The sequence below is a fragment of the Podarcis raffonei genome, chromosome 14, assembly GCF_027172205.1.
Source record: "Podarcis raffonei isolate rPodRaf1 chromosome 14, rPodRaf1.pri, whole genome shotgun sequence".
In the NCBI taxonomy this organism is placed as follows: Eukaryota; Metazoa; Chordata; class Lepidosauria; order Squamata; family Lacertidae; genus Podarcis; species Podarcis raffonei.
In genome coordinates this window covers 29,022,468-29,043,338 of record NC_070615.1, presented here as the reverse complement: position 1 = coordinate 29,043,338, position 20,871 = coordinate 29,022,468, and the positions used below count along the sequence as shown (strand labels likewise).

Here is a 20,871-nt window from a genome sequence, read left to right as displayed (position 1 = left end):
GGACAAGGAAGATATGGCTTCTGAAACCCCAAGTTTGCATACCATTTAAAAGTTTTCTTTTAGTATTAAAAAGGAGAGAGAGAAACCTACTTCTCAAGCTCCCAGTCACAAGCGCATACCTCAAAACAAACCATAATGCTTGTTAATGAAGAGTTACGAAAATATCTGTCTCTTGTCCAAATCATGTAGAAAATCCTCAGCGGTGTGTCAGCGTTTTTCTCCTTGCAGAAACAGAAAACCAGAAGGGCTACTACACCTGGCACAGTTAAAGTGTATTACACACAGTGGTTTGTGAATTAAGGTTTATTGTTTTCATCATATTTGCTTTTTGTTTTTAAATATGGTTGAAGCTGGGCTGCCGAACAAAGGCTGCTGCTGCACTTTTTAAGTTAAAAATAAACTAATGGCGAGAGATCCCCACCTCTGGCGTCCTCCCAGGCCTCTTTGAGATCGTATCGATAAGAAGTTCCAGGACGACCCATGTCCAGGCCTCTCCTAGCAGTGTCCTTAGGTTCATGTCAGTCTCCAGTGCCAGAGGTGAGCGTGCCTTCAAAAATACTGCCACTTCCCCAGCACTGTGTCCTTGATGGCATCAACGTATTGAGTAGGCACCCAATAGACCCAGTAGTAAGAGGCTTCAGTAGGACCCAGCTGGAAGGCCTGGAAGATGTGGGAAAAGAAGAACAGGAGGCTCAGGATTAAGGTCTCTCAAACTATGGCCACCTCATTCAACACTGGGACCAAGCTAGATTCAGCAGTTTCCTGAGGAGCAGCAGTTCTCTCTCTCAAAACATTGAAGAATATAAGAAGTGCCTGCTGGATCAGGCCAATGGCCCACCTAGTTCAGCATTCTGTTCTTCTAGTAGCGAAGCAGATGCCTCTTTTGGGAAACACACAAGCAGGATTTGAGCACAAGAGCACTCTCTCCTCCTGTGGTTTTCAGCAACTGGTATCAGACACTTTCTGCTTATACATATTCAGGTGTTCAAAGTATTTCACGTACGTTATCCCCAAACCCTTACAACAACCAAACAATGTAGGCCACCACTAACACCAGCATCTCCATATTACAGACAAAGTAGTTGAGGCAGAGAATATTGGCTTGCCTCCAGCAAGGTGAATCTTAGCTGGATACTACTTTGTTCACACACAGAGACATTATGCATTTTGCCAACTGGGCCCAGACTTTTGAATATAAAAGCCAAAACATGGTTTGGTGCTTCGGGAATGAGCTCTGTGCTCACACACTGCGCCTCCCCCCCCCCCCGGTGTTCTGCTTCAATTATTTACTCCTACACTTGTGCAAACCAGTCAGCTGATGCATCCAAACTGTACTACAACTCCTATCATGATCATCCTTCTTGACCGCTGGGCCATGCTAGCTGATGGGAGTTGTGGTTCAGCAACATCCAGAGGGTCACAAACACACCCCTTGGTCCTCACTCAACACCAACTTCAGTTCTATTTGTGAGAGGAGGAAAGAGAAGGAGACACAAACTCTCCTTTCAAGTGGCAAATAAACCAAAGAGTTAATGAGATTGTTATGTAAGTAGAGGCCCTGTGCCCCTGTGTGTTTCTGTCCACTGAAGGGAGAAGTACTTCCTCCATAGAAAATAGAAGAGAGGCAGACAATTCACAGGAGTTCACTGAATGCTGAGTCTTCTTGCAGGGTAAAAAGCAGGGAATATGATCCTCTCTATGGAGTGCTACATGAAGGGTATAGAAGGAAGAAAGGCTTCTCTCTAAATTAGCCCTTATGCTGCCTGCTTTTGCTCATAGGAATGTAGTCTTCTCCTGAAACCCTGGGCTTAACATCTGCAAAAGTTCAGGTGCAGTATTTGCAGAGGACCGTTCCTTACCATCATGTGATAATCCTCATGTCCTTCGATAGGTTCACTCACCACGTTCTTGATAGACCCCATGGGCAACTTTTCTGTTCTTTCTGTGTTGAAATAAAACATGTCAAGTTGGGCAGGATGACATTTCACACCATTCCTCCACTCTTCCTTCCAGAGCTTCTCCATCCCATCAGAATGTATGAAAAAGGAAAGGCTTTCTCAAAACTGCACCAGTCCCAATACCTGATCCCAACAACCTCTCCTCTTCCAAAGAAGACCTTCCCTCCACCCTGAATGCTCTTTGCATCACTCAACTCACTGGAAGGATTTAAATAAATAAATAAATGGCTTTCTACTGCTAAGACAAAAGAAATTTATGAACCCCATATGCAGCTTAATCCTTAAAGTTCTTGCTGTTTCCCTAGTTCACCCCCTAAACCATTCCTGTGGCAAGAAATTAGATAGAATTAAAGAAACAAAACAAAAGCATGGTCCGTCTGCAACACCACACAGCGACAAAATGAGAATGCATTTCAACCTCTTATCAGCATATTTCCTCCCTGTTTGAAGCTGGTCCAAGGCCAGCATAACAGAGTGTCACATTTCACATCTGTCCTAGTCAACAGATGTGCCTTTTTGCAAAAGGAGAAGATCCCCCTTCTGAGGCACTCTGATGGTCTCTCTCTTTCCCCAATGGTAGGGCCATTTGCCAGGCAGAGATGTGAACTACCAGGTGCCTGACCCTCCCCAGGTGGGCTGCTGCAAGAACAGGTGATGGTTGAAGTGCTCCTACTGCTAAGGAGTTGGATTGGGGAAAACCAAACCCCATATAATGAAATTGGCCATTACTGCATTAGAATATTATTCAGTCATATCAGTAACCATTAAGAAGTCATAATACAGAGATTACACAACCACAGTTGTGACTGAGGCCAAAAGCACTTTGTGCCCATTAATTTCATCTGGTGAGAATTAAGCATGAGCTTAGCTGCTATTGAAACCAAATGGGACATACAACAGCTTAGTTTGGGCTACACTGTGCCTGTTGCTCTGTGTGAGGGTCAAAAACATCTAAACTAGTAAGCCCCAGCTTTCAATGGAAACCAGAGTGTAGCAAAAGTATGCTGCTCCTCAACTAGCCTTGTTAAATGAAACTCAGAAATACCCATAATTTCCCACAGACTCTTTAGCCCTTTCAACTCCACGCATCATGCCTGCTCAATCCAGTTTTGCATCTAAAGAAAGCCTGGGGCTGCAAACAAGCAGGAAGTGCAGCTTACAGAGCCACTAAAACACTACACAGAGTTCAACCAGCCAGCCAGATCAACAAAATCTCTTTCTAAGGACCCTCTGTACTGCAAGTTCTGCTTTTAATGGTCCCCCACTCTGCCCAGCCCCTGTGCAATGTTCTGATATTTATGAGAACAGTGGTATATAAATAAATAAACAAAGTGCCACAGGTGTGCGTGTGTGCAGAATGCCAGCGCTCTCAATGTTTCAGCACTTTCAGAGCCTCCCTCCAGGGTGGTTCTTGGGACACAAGCAGCTCAACCCCCTAACACAAAAAGACTCCTGCACAACAGACACAAGGGGCACAGGCAGAGTATTAAACACTGAAGTGCCACAAAAGCCCTCATATATTAGGGAGGTCAACCCTTCAAGCAGGCCAAATTATTGATTGGTCAAAGATGTACAGGAAATGCACTCTAAGGTATCTAAATCACCAATGCCTTTTCCGCTCAAGCTTCACATGAACTGTAGCATGTTTCTACCTGTTGCTCCTAAACCATCACCCGAACAGGATGACTCTACAGGCTCAGAAATCTTGCAAGGGGTCAGCTGTGAAACACTAAACATGCCATCAGTACTCCCCCAGAGATAAGTCTTCAGGTCCCCCCAAAGTATATAATTTTGAGCACCTACCTTTAGTGCCAATCCAGAGCTGATCTTGTTCGAGTTTAAAGGTGAGCCGCACTTTTCCACCCGACTTGTTGTACATGCCCGATAAAGGAACAGTTGGCAGGCGCTCCTAAGAAGTCGAGAACAGAGGTCTTCTGTGAACAACAGGAAGCTTCTGCCAGCTTTACAGCACAAAGTTAAAAAAGCCACCCTCCTCTACAGGACACAAGTGTAGGAGAGAAGGAAGAGCCCCAGAATCTGCCACTGGCTCCTATGGACCTCGACAATGACACAGCCTACTCACACACCTGGGCACCCTTGACAGAAGGCATCACATCTTCAGGTTTTCCTTTATCTAACACTTTCCTGTGTTGCTGTAACAAAGCGGAAAAAAAAAAATAAACATGACAAAAGCCTAGAAGATTTTCCCATCTACCTACTTGCTAACATATTGAGATTTTTAAGAATTTCTAGAAGATACACAGGCAACTAGTTACCTCTTATCTTAGCCACACAATCCAAATGCAATCAAGAAATGCATAGTATGCTGTCTATCATAAGTTATAAATTCACACACTTCCCTAAAATTCAAGGGTTTACACCACAACTTTGGTGAAAACTATCACATTAGTAACTTTGCAAAGGAAAGCACGAGAAGGTCTCACAGAGATTCCCACCTCAAAACTGGCCAGTTGATAGCAGAATTAGCTATCGGCCAAAGGTGACAAAGGCCAAATTCAACAGGACTACCTGAAGGGCAGCACCATTTGGCTATAAAATGTTATCTATTGCTAAATTACAGTCACTACACTGTCCATTCCACTAAAGTTAAATAGAGTTCAAATGGCTCTTCAACCTTGGACTTGCAGATAGTTTTTACAGTTATTGGAATAGTGATCTAACCAGAAGGCTGTTGCAGGAATTATCAAGATAAGGAGCTTCAAGTTAACCTGTCACTGAAGCACATGGACCTCAAGATCCTTCCTTTTAACAGGTCTATGGTCAAAAGGGGTACCCCCATTTTACCTGGGAGATCCATGTACACCTTCAGTCCAAACAAGCTACCTAGACTGGCAGATGTAACCAACCTTTTGTCTGCAAAGGGGCTCCTTTTTGGTCTCTTCTGATTTCACTTCCTGCTGAGCAGCATCTTTCGGTGTGTTTACTGCCAAGACATCATTGATAGTTGAGCCAACCACCATTATTTTTGCTCCATTGATCACTTTGATTTCCCGTAAAGTTTTATCCTCTGGTAGAAGTCCTTTGAACATGACCTTCTGCATTGCAGGTGGAAGGCCTAGCAAAGAAGGAATCAACAGGGAAGACTTTTTAACGCAGGAATTTCTTCCAGATATGATGGGAAGGTCACGTGGTAGAATTACCTCTCCATAAAACACAGACAGCCTCACCTGTGAGTGAGTGGATTTTCTGCTTCAGGTCAGCCCCTGTGTTATCAAGTGGGAACTTCAAGTCATACTTATTTTTGTTCCAGATAATTTTTAGCTCAACCAGCTCTTTCCCAATCTCAGAATCGCCGCCATTGCTGACAGAAGCCTGTGGGTCTGGTGGATCACTTTGAGGATCATCAGTCTCCAAAGGTTTCTCAGCAGAAAGAGGATCGCTGCCATCCCTGCAGTCTAGAGGCGGATTCTCAGCTTCTGCATCCATGCTGGTGTCATCCGAATCTGCAAAGAAAGGAAACAAATGAGAACAGCCCCCTTGAGAGAGGTGGGATATGTATACATACACTCCTTATGCGCTGTTTTGGGACAACACTCAAAATAAAAACAAAAACCCCCACCACTCCAGATTAAGACTTCAGTCGGGGCTGAATTATGTCAGTGGCAGGTACAGTCTCAGCTCAAAACACTCCTAACAGGAACGATTTTCTCTTTGTTTAATAGCATTTATCCCAGTAGCGGAGTGCCTCCTCCACTTGTACCCGCTTGGCGAGCAGAACCCTACTTTCCTCATTCTTATGCCTTGCAGTATTTCTCCCTACACCCCCCACCTCTGCACTCGCCCCCAGTTTAGCGGGCCAGCCCGTCAGGGCTGAAGCCAGGCAGACATCGGCTACCCGCCTGGGAAACTCTCCTCCCTCGTGCCAGGGCGCCTCCCCCGAGGAAGACCCTCCGAAGCTTTCCTGGGTGGGTGGCGCTTTAGGAAAAAGTGGCTCAAGGCACGAAGCCGAGAGAAGGGAGTCAGGTGAGCGTGAACCTCCAGCCCAACCCAGCCTAGTCGCTGCCTTGAGGGGGGAGTTTGGAGCTGCCCTGGCACGGGGAGAGGGAAGGCCGGGGGTCGACCACCCCCAATGTGTACAGCCCAGGCCTTGCCCCCTATTTCCCTCCGCGCGCCCCCGCCCCTGGCGGACCCCGCTCTCTCTCGCGCGCGCACCGGGGGTGGCAGAGGCGGCAGCCATGATGATTGTGTACAACCCGCCCGGGGGGGTGCCGGGAAAAGCGCCGGGCGGTCCGGATTGGCCTCCGTCGGCCTCCGTAGCCCGCCCCTTCCGCCTCGAAACCTTCGCTCGCCGGTCCGGATGTTTTGGACTACAGCTCCCGCCACCTCCTTCTCTACAGTCAGCCAGCCAACATGGCTGTTGTGGCGGCAGGGGCTGATGGGAGTTGTAGTTCAAAAGCCCGATGGAGGGCACGAAGTTGGCGGAGGCTGCTCCGTCGTAGCGTTGAAGTTCCACGTGGTTTGGTTTTGTAAGTCGCCCAAGCTGGAGAGGCGGTGGAAAAGCTTTAAAGAAATATAGAACAGGGAATGACGCTTTTAAAAAAAGTAAAAATAAATAAATATTCTTTAATTATTATTTATTAAATATTTGACACAGTTTTGGCCACGGCCTTCTTGCTGCCGCCTGTCTCTTCTTGTTACAGTATTTATATCCTGCTTTTACCCCATAAGGCGACTCAGGATGGCTTCCACAAATAAAAACAACGCAGATAAAATACAAAAAAAGCTAAATATATATATAAGACAACCATTGATAAGTAATTAAACTCTGACAGAATTAAAACAATATTAAAAATACGTGTATTACAATACAGCTAATAAAAAGAGCACTATCAAAAGCCAAGTTCTCAACACGCCTCAAAAGAGCCTCAGTGGAGCAGGAGAACACAGGACCAGCCAGCCAATAAATGGAGCTAATCAGAATAAAGTTACTAGTCCTTTTTTGCCATAAGTCACTGGTTGCTTTTACAGGAACATAGTTAGTTAGCACAGCCAGTCTCCAGGAACTCTGGCAGGGACTCTTTCCCACCCAGGACCTTTTGCATGGCAGGCAGTAGCTCTGCCTCTCAGCTAAGGTTGTCTTACCTGGAGAAGGATGGCCCTTGGAGCTCCGCTGCAAGCCTGTCTCTTACAGGGGCAGTGGCCAACTAGGTGCATCCTCCTCTGGGAAGCCCACCCCAAGCAGGATGCAAAGGAGACACCAATGGTCAGCCTTCTAGCTAATTTGCTGTGCTGCCATATACTAAAGTTTTAGATTATTGTTGCTAACTTGTCTTATTGATAATTTTATTGTTTCATATACTTTATTGTTTCTTATTTTTGTAAACAGCTTGAAGAGGTTTTTCCCCCACAATCAAGCAGTGTACACATTTTATGAAATAAATAATATAAACACACACACACGTATATAAAGAATAAATTGATTGGAACAGCTTGATCCACGTTCTACGAGCCAAAAAACCCCGCAAAAATAATGTGTATATAAAAAATAAATCCACCCTCTCTTCCTCCCCTTAATATAGAATAGAAAAATAAAGATACTATTAAAAATTTAAAATAATTAAAAAAATAAAAAGTAAAACTGATAGTATTTGGTCCCACTTCGGCGTTGCCCCATTTCTGCGGCCGCAGCGAGGACGCTGTTTCTTTAAGTCTGGCTCCGCCCCTTGTTCCTGTCGGAAACTGAATGACCGACAGGATGTAGCCAATGGAGCGCGGGGGGCGGGGCCTTGTGTTAGACCACGTGCGCTTCTGCCGCTGCTTGTTGAGTCTACAGCTGGAAGGCCGCTGCTGCTGCCGCCGCCATGGGACTGGGGGCTGCAGCGGCGGGGGATGCCTTGCGAGGCGCAGTCCGGGGGTCCGGCGTGCGGGTGAGGTTCGCGCCCAGCCCCACAGGTGAGCTGCCCCGGAGCCACGCGGAGCTCCTCGCCTAGCTGCCGAAGCCGCGGGGACTTCCTTGGGCCGCTGCCTGACATGATTAGGGTTATTCGGGTGCTTTCGTGCTGCCTTCCCGGGCAGTTTGCAAAAGCGATTCGCCAAATCGGATATTGTTATCATATTTTAAAAAAATACGTGTTTGCTGGTTTGCTGAAACTACAGCTGTAAAAAGTCAATAGGATGTGCAGAGAAATAAAAAGAGAACAAACCCCGCAGCTGTAACTGTGCCATCATCAACAACAACAAAGGGATAGTCTGAAACAGGTTTAAGAGAACCCATCAGGGAAAGGCAAATAACCCATTCCATAGCAATGCATGAGTCATTGGAGGTTTGTGTAATACACTATTGTTGGCTATAAATGGGAACCACGCTATGTCTAAATGATTATGCATAGCCATATACAGTAACAAGTATTAATAGGTATCAATTAATTTTTTTACCTGCCCTTCACACTAAGGTCCCAGGATGGGTTACAGCATTCAAACTATATTAAAAACAACTTAGTCATTAAAAAATGTGGTCTCCCAAGATCCTAGGCCTCTGACCGCTACACACTTGCTCATTGAGTTATATATAAGTAACTACCAATGGTGGGATCTAGTCAGCTTCATGAATCATGAGTTGTGCAGGCCTAATTGAATGCCTCTTGGTTTTTATTACTGTCCTTGGAGCTGAGATGCTGCTGTTATGCCCTTGGTGTGGGATGAACAAAAACAAAGGGGGGTTTGTCAAAGGTGTCTCAGAAATCAGAGTAGATCATGGAAGTTTGCTTACCCTTGTGGTTGAAGGTCCCTGAACCCAGGTGAAGTTGGATACGTGGGGATAGCGCAAGAATTGCCCAGGTTCATGGATCAGACCAAAAACCTATCTCATTCAGGCTTCCCCAACCTGATGATCTCCATATAGTTTGCCTTGCAACTGCCATCATAACAGTGCTGGTTGCAGAAGGTGGAAATTCTATTCCATCACAGCTGCATCCAAAAAAGGCCAAGTGCATGTTTCTGGGAAGCTCATAATCCTTTGTTAATCAGAGGTAGACTGCTCTTTGTCGCGAATTCCTCGCGGCGCTTTTAGCAGAACGCTCAGAGTCCCAGGTTCTTTAGTGCAGTCTTTTAATGTGAGCTATATACAAGTATTTACAAAAGCAGTTCATACAGAGTACTTGCACCTTGAGGCAAACAAATACTCTCCACCACAGCACCACCACACCACAGCACAACCACAATTACAGTGGTACCTCGCAAGATGAATGCCTCGCAAGACAAAAAACTCGCTAGACGAAAGGGTTTTTTGTTTTTTGAGCTGCTTCGCAAGACGATTTTCCCTATGGGCTTGCTTCGCAAGACGGAAACGTCTTGCAAGTTTGTTTCCTTTTTCTTAACACCGTTAATACAGTTGCGACTTGACTTCGAGGAGCAACTCATAGAACGTGGTGTGGTAGCCTTTTTTGAGGTTTTTAAAGACTTTGGTGATTTTTGAAGCTTTTCCAAAACTTTCCCGACACCGTGCTTCGCAAGACGAAAAGAATCGCAAGACGACAAAACTCGCGGAACGAATTAATTTCGTCTTGCGAGGCACCACTGTACTGTTGAACAGGCTTTCCTTTTAAAACAGGTGATAGCCAATCACATTCCTGCTGGGTCACTCTGACCCAGCACTTCACAGAAGTACAGTGTTGCATCAGCCTGTTGAAGCCTGCAGACTTACTCAGCATCCTGCGAATCCCAACACTCTTGAACATGGAGTTCCATTTCACTGTTAACATCTCTCAGCACACCTTTTCTCCCTACTTTTGCCTATTCCTCTTTTTAAAGTTAACTAAGTAAACAGTCTCCTCTTTCTCTTGGGGCTGTGATATGCATTGCATGTTCTGAACCAGCCAGCCTGAATTCTAATATTATTTTGAGAAGGAAGATATTTTTCAACTGCTTGCACATTTCAAACCGTTCACTTCTCTCCTGCTCATGTAATTGGAAGTGGAATGACTCTTGATGTGGAGGTTCTCTTTTCAGCTAGAACAGCGAACAGCCTCGGATTATAGCACCAGAGTGGTGCCTCATGTACCCTGTTCTTCCTTTTCTACGTGCTGTGCAGGGTTCCTGCACCTAGGTGGCCTGCGGACTGCTTTGTACAACTACATTTTTGCCAAGAAACACCAAGGGAGCTTCATCCTCAGACTGGAGGACACAGACCAAAGCCGGGTGGTGCCCGGGGCTGCTGAAGGCATAGAAGATATGCTGGAATGGGCAGGTAATTCTTCTTTCCCACACATGCGTGCAGTTCAGGCTCTAACACAGGGGCCAAACAGTGTGTGGGGTTGCATCCTTTGCCAGGTATTATTTATACCCCGCCCATCTGACTGGGTTGCATTAAACATTTTAAAACTTCCCTATGCAGGGCTACCTTCAGAGTTCTTCCCAAGGTTGTATAGTTTGTTATCTTCTTTACATCTGATGGGAGGGCGTTCCACAGGGTGGGTGCCACTACCGAGAAGGCCCTCTGCCTGGCTCCTTGTAACTTCACTTCTCACAGTGAGGGCTCTCGGAGCTGGCTCTTGGTGTCCAGGCTGGATGTTGGGGGTGGAGATGCTTCTTCAGGTATACAGGGCCGAGGCCATTTAGGGTTTTAAAGGTCAGCACCAGCATTTTGGATTGTGCTCGGAAACGTACTGGGAGCCAATATAGGTCTCTTTGTTCTTGGTTTTTCTGTCTTATCCAGGGAGTGGGGAAATAGAAAATATTCCAGCCCCCTCCTCTCCCCACCCCCGCTCTCCCCCCCATCATCATCATAAACCACCTTGGAGAACAGGACAGCTGCCCCATCACTCAGCAAGTTATCCACCCTCCCTGATGCTTAACCTCATAGAAAGGGGTTCAGAGTCCCCTCTCCTTGTTTCCTTGCTTACTTGCAAAAAAACCAAGCAAAACACAATCTCCAGGTCAGCTGCCTTGGCCTCAAGGAAACAAATTTATTTGCTGATGGTGAGTTATCCACCACACTTTAGACACATGTGACTTCTGTCCAGCAAGCAAAGAATTGTACATCTGACACTCTGTGTTCAGAAATTGGATGGCTCCCTCCCACACTTGATTTGTTTTTCCACCTCTATAATGTGCATTTTCTTTGTTATAGTTTTTCTGTTTGGAATGTCGGGATTTGCAAGATCCAAAAAGGGAAAGGGTTGTTTGCTCTGGCCTCCTTGCCCTGTGGCTGCACTCTCACAGGTGCCTAACTCACCTGCCTACTTCTTGATGATTTTGTCGCTGGGGTGCCTGAGGGTTGGACCTCTTTTGCAAGATTGCCTGCCCTTTTATACTTTGGGCTATCTTCCTCCAACTCTTGCTATAGGCATTTCCGTCAGAAAAACCTTGTTTAAAAGGGGGAAATGTGTGTATTGACCACTGGGCTGCAGCACAGTCCAACGAGTTGGGATTTAAGTGACCTGGGAATGGGGATTTTTAAAAAAAATCAGGGGAGCAGATAATGAGTCACCACTCCTTCACCTAAGAAAATCATCATGTGATTATGGGATGTGGGGACTTCAAGCCTCTCTGGGATTTAAATGATCTGAGTCACTGTAAGACTATCTCTGTCTGCACTTTTCTAAACTTGCACTCGAGTTCCCCCAGAGGCGTAGGAAGGGGGGTGCGGTGGGAGCAGTCCGCCCTGGGTGTCATGACTGAGGGGGGTGACAAAATGGCAGGCGAGTGGGCAGCACACCTTGTGCCTGGCGGTGGCAGCAGCTCTTAACCATCCTCAGCAATTTCCAAGTGGTCCACGGGAGGGCAGGGTGGACCACGTTTGGGATCCCTTTGCTCTTGGTTGCTTCTGAAGAGCTGTCCCCTGCCTCCCCTTGCAGGCATCCCACCCGAGGAGAGTCCTCGCCGGGGCGGCCCAGTGGCCCCCTACCAGCAATCCCAGCGACTCAACTTATACAGGGAAGCCGCGGAGCTGCTTCTGGAGAAGGGGGCTGCCTACCACTGCTTTTGCACCCCCCAGCGCCTGGAGCTACTGAAGAAAGAGGCGCTGAGGAACCGGCAGACGCCGCGGTAAGGATCAGGTGGAGGTTAGACCTGGGTGTACTCTCTGCATGGCTGCTGACGCAACCTGGGTCCTGCTCAGCCGCAGGATTGCTACACGTCTCTCTGCCTTTGACAATTCTGCGTTCTTCCAAGGAGAGTCCTGAATGCGGGTGGGATGGGGGCTGATGTTTGGCTGATGGGGAATCAGGAGGCAGGGCTGGGTGAGTCCAAAGAATTGTCCGTGTGGGGCTCTGTGGACTTCTGGCCTTGATCCAGCATGCTTACACTCAGGGATGGCCTTGATGGCCGGGAAAGGCCAGTGTTTTCCTTATCAGGCTTATCAGCTTCAGAGGCCTGTTTCTCAATCTCCAGCTGTATCTGGAACAATAGAGCAGGACCTTTGCCTAATGCGTTGCAAGGAGTTGGACTAATTCTGTGAATCTAAGAGGGAAAGAGAGAGAAGCACTAGCTGTGGCTTGACGCCCCCTCCCCAAATTTCCTTAGTATATGTTCCTTGCTCTGTTGCTACTGTGGAGAAGGGCTTGGGAGATCTTTTGTTATGGCTGCTTGTGGGCAACAATTTATCCTGCTCAGAGTGAGAACTTGGAGGGTTTGGGGGCGGGGGCAAAATGTGTTAAGTCAAAAGCCACAGAGTGCAGGTTCTCTTTGTGGGAGAGACAGAGAGGGAAAGAGTCAGCAGCCATAATTGAAAAGGGGATGGGAACTATCACTAAGACCATCTGTTTGTCTTCTTTTTTCTTATGTTTATATCCCACCTTTCCTCCAAGGAGCTTAAAATGGCATACACGATTTTCCCTTTCCTCATTTTGTCCTTAAAAACAACCCTGTGAGGTAGACCAGGCTGAGAGGCAGTGATTGGCCCAGGGGGGCCCCATTGAGCTTTATGGCTGAGTGGGGATTCAAACCCCAGCCTCCCAGGTCTTAGTCCAACACACTAACCACTACACCACACTGGCTCTGTTTGAAACAAATCTGTTTGAATGATTTGCTTGTTTTTACCTAGGTATTTGGTTAAATTGGAAATACAGGCTTTGCATTCCTGTAATTTTCCTTGTTTACCTTAGTTGTTTACTGTTTTTGTGACTTTTATATGTTGTTTTTCTCTGTTTTCATTGCTTTGTTCCCCACTCCGGGATTGAAAATACTGTGGGCTATAAATACTGCAAATGAATAATAAAAAAATAAATCAACAGGCAGGGAGTTCCAAAGTGCCAATGTGCGACCCCTGTAAAAGTACAAGTTCTGGAGACATGTTTCCTGCCTCCATCAAAGGCAGGGTGGTTCATTCAGCTGGGATTCTGGGTTTCTCAAAGCCTTGGAGTTTTGTGTTGGTTCAGTTGAATGAGAACCAGCAGCTTAGGTTACAGATGAAGCCTTCTGCTGCTGCTGCTGCTGCTTCCGATGTGATTCCTAACCCTGCCCCTCTCCTTACAGATATGACAACAGGTGCCGCCACCTGAGCCCCAAGCAGGTGGCTGAGAAGGTGTCTCAGGGCGCTGACTCTGTCATGCGCTTCCGCCTGGAGGAGAACTCGGAACCCTTCTGCGACCTGATCCACGGCTGGAGCAAGCACGTTGTCGCCAATGTCGAAGGGGATCCGGTGATCCTGAAGAGCGATGGCTTCCCCACCTACCACCTGGCCAACGTGGTGGATGACCACGTCATGGGGATCAGCCATGTCCTGCGGGGGGCAGAGTGGCTCATCTCCACCTCCAAGCACCTCCTCCTTTACAGGGCCTTTGGCTGGGACCCACCTCAATTTGGCCACCTCCCGCTGCTCCTGAACAAAGACGGCAGCAAACTTTCCAAGAGGCAAGGGGACATCTTTGTGGAGCAGCTTGCGCAGGATGGCTGGTTGCCCGAAGCCCTGCTGGACATCATGACAAATTGTGGCTCTGGATTTGCAGGTAATGAGGCCGTAGCCCTTGGTACCCCAGCCGGCTGGCTCAGTTGGTGTGAATTCTCTGCTTATATTTGAATCCTGCTTATAAAATCATGGGTGTCCCCCTTTTCCCCCTTGTCTTGGCAAATGACTGTGTTCAGTGGAGTCTCTCCTGGAGCTGGTCCTTCCTCAGTAGGTAGTCACTGGGCTTCCTGAGGCCTCCCAGGACATTTTCTGCTTAGCCCATCGCTGTTGCTTCTCCGTGGAATCCTAGAGTTGTGTGCCATCGATTCCAGTGGGTCCCAAAGTGGGGGGCAGTTGGATTACCTGGGCAAGGGAGCTGCAGGCTGGTGCTAGAGGTGGAAATAATTATCATCAAGGTTGATGAATTAATTAAATTAAATAGTTGTATCTCAGAAGTCGACTGCTTTGCGACTTGAACGTTTTGGCTCCCGAATGCCGAGAACCCGGAAGTGAGTGTTCCAGTTTGCGAACATTCTTTGGAACCCGAACATCCGATGCGAGTTCCGATTGTCTGCAAGAGCTTCCTGCAGCCAATCAGAAGTCGCGCCTTGGTTTCCAAACATTTTGGAAGTCGAACAGACTTCTGGAACAGATTCCATTTGACTTCCAAGATACAACTGTAATTGAATTTTGAATAATTGTGCAATTGTGGGTTGTGCAAACTGTTACTCTGAATATTGCTTTTTGTATGGTAAATTGGGGCCACTGGGGATGTGTTTATGGAACCAAGGCAGCAGGAGTCTAATCCCTTGCTGAATGTAGGAAGTCCAGACTCTGGAGGCTCAGAAATTCAATCCACAGTGGCACCTCTAGGTAGAGCTAGGAAAGAGTCCCTGCCTGAAACCCTAGAGAACAACTGCCTGTCAAGTGTTGGCAGTGCTGAGTTACATGGAACAAAGGTCCGATGGGGTAAGGCAGCTTCCTGTGTTTCTAAAGCATCGCCTAACCCAGGAGTGGGAGATCTGCATCTTGTGGGCCTAAATTAGCCCACAAAGCTGTTTACCTCCGACCACATACCCCTTTCCCCTTTGCTCTCCACATCAGAGGTGACTTTAGGTGAAGGTGTGGCAGAGGGCTGGTGGCTGCCATCCCTTTGAGGGCTGTTTGCAAACCAAAGGGCATCAGAGGCAGTGCCGATCAGCTGATGGGTGCTGAGAGACGTGGCCTTGGTGGTCCACTTGCAAGGGGCCTGCATTGGAGTTGCTTGCTGATGGGCTTCACCTGAGCTCCTGATGGCAGCCAGTGGGCAGCTGTGAAAGATGAGCGCATTATTATTAATGTTGCAATACATATATGAAATCTTTTCATAATGATACATATACATTATATTTGTAAATTCACATTATCACATTTCATTATGTACCAACATTTATCCATTTCTTATTTCTTGCCCTGTGTCTTCCCTCCACCCGTGCGTGACTTCCTTGTTATCATTTTATAACTTTATTATTGAGATAGTATTTTGTATCTTAATAATTAAACATTCAGTCTTATATATCTGCTTAGCTTAACTTAACTTTGTGAAATCAGTCTATACATATCAATAAATTCTTGTTGGAGCATGTTTTGGTCATGTATTCTTCTACACATTTCCATTCCTGTTTGAGATTTTAATCAATCAAATCAAAATCTAATCAGAACTCTTGGTTTCTTTTGCAGATAACCGGATGGGCAGGACGTTGAAGGAGCTGACTGAGGAGTTCAACGTGAGCAGGATCGAAAGGCACTCGGCCCTGCTGGATCTTGAGAAGCTGTCCGAGTTCAACAGGTGGAGGAACCAGAGGGGCGGGGTAGCACCAGCTTCCATGCATTTCCTGGTTGGCTGTTGATCTGCGGGCTGTTTATCCCGAGGGGGGGGGTCTGCATCTGCTGAGCATCACCTTTTGGTCCCCTTCCCTGTTCCCTTCCCTGGAGCCCAGTCCCCCTCCAGCTCAGGGGTCTCTTCTGAAGTCAGGCTGCATTCAGGGAAGAAAAAGCAAGATGTCACAGAGGGTGCAAACAGGCATCGCTGAGAAACTGAGGAAGTGTATCCCTAAAAGTTCATCCCACCCCTTATAGCTCAGCCGGTTAAAGCATGCTGCTGACAATGTCAAGGCTGCAGGTTCGATACCCATGTGGATATTCTAGCTGCATATTCTAGTACTGCAGGGAAATGGATTAAATGCACCTCAGCGTCCTTTCCAACTCTTCAGTTGTATGATGCTATGTTGTGCGTGTGTGCACAGGATCCACCTGACCCGTCGGATTGAAGATGACCTGCAACGGCAAGAGCTGGTGGCAGAGGTGCAGGCCTCTGTGGAGGAGACCTACGGGAGCCAGGTGGTAGACCGGGGGGTCCTTGAGAAGGGCTACGTGGAGCAGGTGCTGCTGCTTAGAATGGTAAGTCAGGCAAAGAGGGTGTGTGTGTGTCTGTGCACAAGTGCACCTGCCTCTTTGCTTTCTTGTTTTTTTTTTTTTTTAAATAAACTGCCAACATAACAAAAGGAAAGAAAACAAAGGTCTTAAATTTTAACACCACAAAGCGTCACATCCTGGAAGCACAAAAGGTACAGCACGTCTCCAAAGGGATAACAAAGTGTTAACTCAGACATAGATTTCCTTTACAAATAATAATGATATATAAAAATAACAGTGTCCTCCTCCTGTGAGTTTCATCATTATGAAATAACACAGGCTTAAATGAGCCAGATGATTTCCATACACTGGTGGCACTGAGTGACTGGGTGCCTCAATATTTGCATGAGAAATACTATTATTATTTATTATTATTAATTGAGTTTATATACCGCCTTATACCCGGAGATCTCAGGGCAGTCCACAGAAAAGATCACAACATATACAGTTGTACCTCAAGTTACAAATGCCTCAGGTTACAAATGCTTCAGGTTACAAACTCCACTAACCTGGAAGAGTTACCTCGAGTTGAGAACTTTGCCCCAGGATGAGAACGGAAAATTTGTGCTGGCGGCGCAGCAGCAGCAGCAAGAGGCTCCATTAGCAAAAGCGTGCCTCTTGTTAAGAACAGTTTCAGGTTAAGAACGGACCTCCGGAAATAATTAAGTTCATAACTAGAGGTACCACTGTATAATCAGAATAAAAACAACAACCCAACAACACACACCCAGAAAAGAGCCACATTTTAGAAGGCTATAGGATGTCAAACAGATCAACCAAAGGCCTGGTTAAAAAGGAACACTTTTGCCTGGCACCTAAAGGTGTATAATGAAGGTGCCAGGTGAACTTCATGCTATATATGTTTCCTAGCTGGAAACTCTTTGACTTGAAGGTAAGAAGGTGCAGCGGGGCAGGGAGAGATGTGATGTTGGGGTGGGGGCTCCAGCCAGGGGAACTGATCTGCCTGTCTCTCTGATCCTCAGTGGTCCTTCCTCCTCAGGGTCACATAAGCCGCCTCAAGGACTTGGTGTCACCCAAGTATTCTTTCTTGTGGATCCGGCCCTCCGTGCCTCACGAGGAGCTGCAAACCATTTCAGCAGAGGCAGACAAAATAGGAAGGCTGGTTCTCAGGTGAGTTGCCCTGGACCTTGCCTGTGGTTGTTTTTTAACCCATTGGGATGTTGCAGCCACCTAGAGGTCTGGCCTCCTCCACCTTCCTCCTCACCTGAGTGACAGCAGGTACTTTCCATGCTGAAGTAAGTGCTTGTTTTCAGCCGGTCTCCCTCATATGGTAAATAAACAGTAGAACCTTACATTATCTCAGCTGGTAGAGTATGAAACTCTTAATCTCAGGGTTGTGGGTTTGAGCCCCACGTTGGGCAAAAGATTCCCCCACTTTTGAGCCCCATTGCAGGGGGTTGGACTAGATGACCCTCGTGGTCCCTTCCAAGTCTACACTTCTATGACTCTTGCCACATGAAGGGTCTTCTGCAAGTGAAACAATCTGCCCTGCAAAATGGATACGATAAATTACTTGGCAGTAGCTTTTCCAAGTGAAAACTGAGCCACAGTTTAGAAAAACGAGTTTAAATATCCTTTTTTCTTCTTCTCTTCCCAAAGGTTGCTGGAACAGCCGGTGGCTGCTCTGACCCCAGAGGAGCTGGGCAAAGACCTGAGGCGGCTGCAAGAGCAGATAAGTGGGACCCAGTACAGTGGCATGATGAGGCTTCTCCGCTTGGCCCTCAGTGGCCAGAAGGTAAATTTCCCTGGTCCCCACTTCCCAAATCTCATCATCTGAATTGCTCTGCTTTGAAAGCCAATAGGTGGCTTGGCTCTGCTAATGGACCTCAGTGGTAGTTGCTATATCTCTTTAAAATACAGTGGTACCTCGGGTTAAGAACTTAATTTGTTCTGGAGGTCTGTTCTTAACCTGAAACTGTTCTTAACCTGAAGCACCACTTTAGCTAATGGGGCCTCCTGCTGCTGCTGCACCGCCGGAGCACAATTTCTGTTCTTAACCTGAAGCAAAGTTATTAACCTGAAGCACTATTTCTGGGTTAGCGGAGTCTGTAACGTAAAGCGTATGTAACCTGAAGCATATGTAACCCGAGGTACCACTGTAATCAAAAGAGCCATCCTGGTAGATGTGAGGTATTTTGGACTACAACTCCCATCAGCCCTAGCCAAATCATGTTGGGGCTGATGGGAGTTGTAGTCCAAAACATAGAGGGCACCAAATTGACAAAGGCTGACCTAAAATTATTTGTACCTCATTTTCAGCAAACCAGTGGCTTGTAACAATAAAAACACGTGAAACCAGTTAACACGGATGGGCCATTCCTGACAATTAATAATGAAAAAATATGAGCAAAAACCCACAGGTCAAGCTAGAGCTAGAATAAAACCAAGAATAAGGATGGATAGCTCAGTTGGTTAGAGCATGGTGCAGGTTCGATCTCCATTCAGGGACAGCTGCATATTCCTGCATTGCAGGGGATTGGACTAGACGATCCTCTGGGTCCCTTCTAACTCTATGATTCTGTGAGCCCTCCCCACACCCCGAGGCATGCCCTGATAAGCAAGTCTTTACTTGGCCCCTGAATGGCAACATGAAGATGCCAGCTAAACAGGTTGCCAGTTTTTAAAATGTTATTCCATTTATTGGGCAGTGCTGAAATCATAGGAAGCTGCCTTCAGATGTCTTCTAAAAGTCAGATACTTGTTTATTTCCTTGACATCTGGTGCGAGGGCGTTCCACAGGGTGGGCACCACCACCAAGAAGGCCCTATGCCTGGTTCCCTGTAAGCTCACTTCTCGCAGTGAGGGAACCGCCAGAAGGCCCTCGGAGCTGGACCTTAGTGTCCGGGCTGAACGATGGAGGTGGAGACGCCCCTTCAGGTATACTGGGCCGAGACCGTTTACTCAGGTGGTACTGCTGCTAGAAAGGTTGTAGAGCACTCCGTCAATGGAATTGTGGTATGGATATGGAAGAGGGAGTGCTGTAATGGAGGTCTCTCAGACTCTAGCTTCCACAAAGCTTCAGCTCTTGTTTTCAAGTAGGGAGGTGTTCCTTTCCAGTTGGCAAGGGTTCCCCCTCCCTTTCTGGAGTAACCTCCCTGTCCATTTCAGGAAGGACCCAGCGTTGCTGAAATGATGGTCTCCTTGGGGCCCAGAGAGGCCAGCGCACGGATCCAGAGAGCCCTTTGCAGCTGACCTGTTGAAGCAAAACAGCCAACCGAACTTTCAATAGAGCTTCCATGTCAAGCCTTCCACGAAGCTCAAACACCTTCCTGTGGACTGCAGAGCATCCCACAGCCACGGACTTGACCACTTCTCTCTCTCTCTTTAAAAGTGCTCTGGGGTTGGCAGCCTGGCATTGGCACTGAGACACTAAGGGGATTTCTGGTTCTAGTTGAGTCTGACGTGGCATTAATTAAAAAAGCAAAAACACTGGCTGGAGGTCAAAGTGCTGCTGTGACCACTTTCCACGTGGCCTCGCAGCCATCGTCACCCCGCTGGGCATTCCTTTGGGGCTGGGGAGCAGCCTCAACCTTGGAAGCCACAGGAGAGTGAGCCAAACCAGGCTCCGAAGGTCCAGTTCCATAAAATTCAAAGGGTATTTTTATTGCATTACAATCTCAGAGATAATTAATTGCAGTAGGTTGGACTAGATGACCCTTGGGGACTTTCCCAACTCTACAATTCTCTGGTTCTATGAAAAGGAGCAATAAAATACAATTGAAAATCAATATAAATCTTTAATGTGACGTTTGCACCATCATCAGCCATAAATCCACAGAGATGCGTGGTCCTGCTGGGTGTAACAGCATCTCCTGTGCTCAGCCTAGTCTCTTTGCCCAGGGCTGGATTAAGCATTAAGCAAAATAAGCATGTGCTTAGGGCATCAAGGGAAGAAGGACACCACAGGATTTCACCCTTGCCGGGTTTACCATGGACCATATGGTGTAGCTGAACACAAACATCATTTCTACAACTATGCAAAAATAAACATTACTTTCCATCTTACTGTAGTTTTTGTTTCATTTCAAAAAGTAAAATTTTATGTTGCAGTTTATTATTGTTTATATTTTGAATTAGATATATGTGGGGGCACCAAAATCTTTTCATGGCATAGGGCCTCCAAAGGTCTTAATCCAGCCCTCTGAGCACCGTTTTGGGATGTCTTTCCAGAACAAGGGTGGTGCCCTCCTCAGACATCCCTATATGAGCAACCTTGAATGGCTCAGACTGCGACCCTTTGTGGTGAAGGAAGGTGACTCTTCCAAGTCAAGTGTGGCTACAGGCTGGCTTGGAAGGTAAGCAAGCAGTGGGGGGCCTGGGAAGCAGAGCTCAGTCTATCTCCGCTGTCACCTGGGGGCAGCCATTCCAGCAGACTGCCTCAGTGCAAGAGAGATGGGGAGCAAAGCCCATTGCATCTTGCTGAATGCCCAGCTCCATGACGCACCTCCTGTTCCTGAGCTAGGCCAGCTGCTCATTACAGGAACAACTGCCTGAGTTTTGATTGTCTTCCTCCCTCCCTGTCCCTTTCCCCTTGCCTGTCCTGTCATCTCTCTTAAGATTGTAGACCTGAGGGTAGGGACTGTCAGGCCTTTT

The 20,871-nt window shown here is 47.1% G+C and overlaps 2 protein-coding genes across 2 annotated transcripts; one reads left to right on the top strand and one right to left on the bottom strand.

Moving 5' to 3' along the window:
* Positions 1 to 287: 287 nt before the first annotated feature.
* On the bottom strand, positions 288 to 7,782 carry UBFD1 (ubiquitin family domain containing 1). The gene is made up of 8 exons (XM_053365614.1): positions 7,751 to 7,782; positions 6,132 to 6,541; positions 5,147 to 5,422; positions 4,826 to 5,034; positions 4,046 to 4,111; positions 3,762 to 3,867; positions 1,860 to 1,942; positions 288 to 660 (listed from the first exon to the last, which is right to left on the bottom strand). The coding sequence occupies exons 1-8, from the start codon at positions 7,780 to 7,782 to the stop codon at positions 550 to 552; spliced, it is 1,293 nt and encodes a 430-aa protein (XP_053221589.1). The 3' UTR covers positions 288 to 549.
* Positions 7,711 to 19,710, top strand: EARS2 (glutamyl-tRNA synthetase 2, mitochondrial). The gene is made up of 9 exons (XM_053364965.1): positions 7,711 to 7,871; positions 10,009 to 10,164; positions 11,774 to 11,963; positions 13,392 to 13,864; positions 15,523 to 15,631; positions 16,089 to 16,242; positions 17,258 to 17,388; positions 17,878 to 18,013; positions 19,387 to 19,710. The coding sequence occupies exons 1-9, from the start codon at positions 7,781 to 7,783 to the stop codon at positions 19,468 to 19,470; spliced, it is 1,524 nt and encodes a 507-aa protein (XP_053220940.1). The 5' UTR covers positions 7,711 to 7,780; the 3' UTR covers positions 19,471 to 19,710.
* Positions 19,711 to 20,871: the final 1,161 nt, after the last annotated feature.

Coding starts and splice junctions, on each gene's coding strand:
- UBFD1 (XM_053365614.1), bottom strand. CDS start 7,782: ATGGCGGCGGCAGCAGCAGCGGCCTTCCAGCT. Junction 4,112..4,825: donor AGCCCCTTTGCAGACAAAAG/GTTGGTTACATC, acceptor GCTTTGTTACAG/CAACACAGGAAAGTGTTAGA. Junction 3,868..4,045: donor CTTCTGTCAAGGGTGCCCAG/GTGTGTGAGTAG, acceptor TCGACTTCTTAG/GAGCGCCTGCCAACTGTTCC.
- EARS2 (XM_053364965.1), top strand. CDS start 7,781: ATGGGACTGGGGGCTGCAGCGGCGGGGGATGCCTTGCGAGGCGCAGTC. Junction 10,165..11,773: donor AGATATGCTGGAATGGGCAG/GTAATTCTTCTT, acceptor CTCCCCTTGCAG/GCATCCCACCCGAGGAGAGT. Junction 15,632..16,088: donor AAGCTGTCCGAGTTCAACAG/GTGGAGGAACCA, acceptor GTGTGTGCACAG/GATCCACCTGACCCGTCGGA.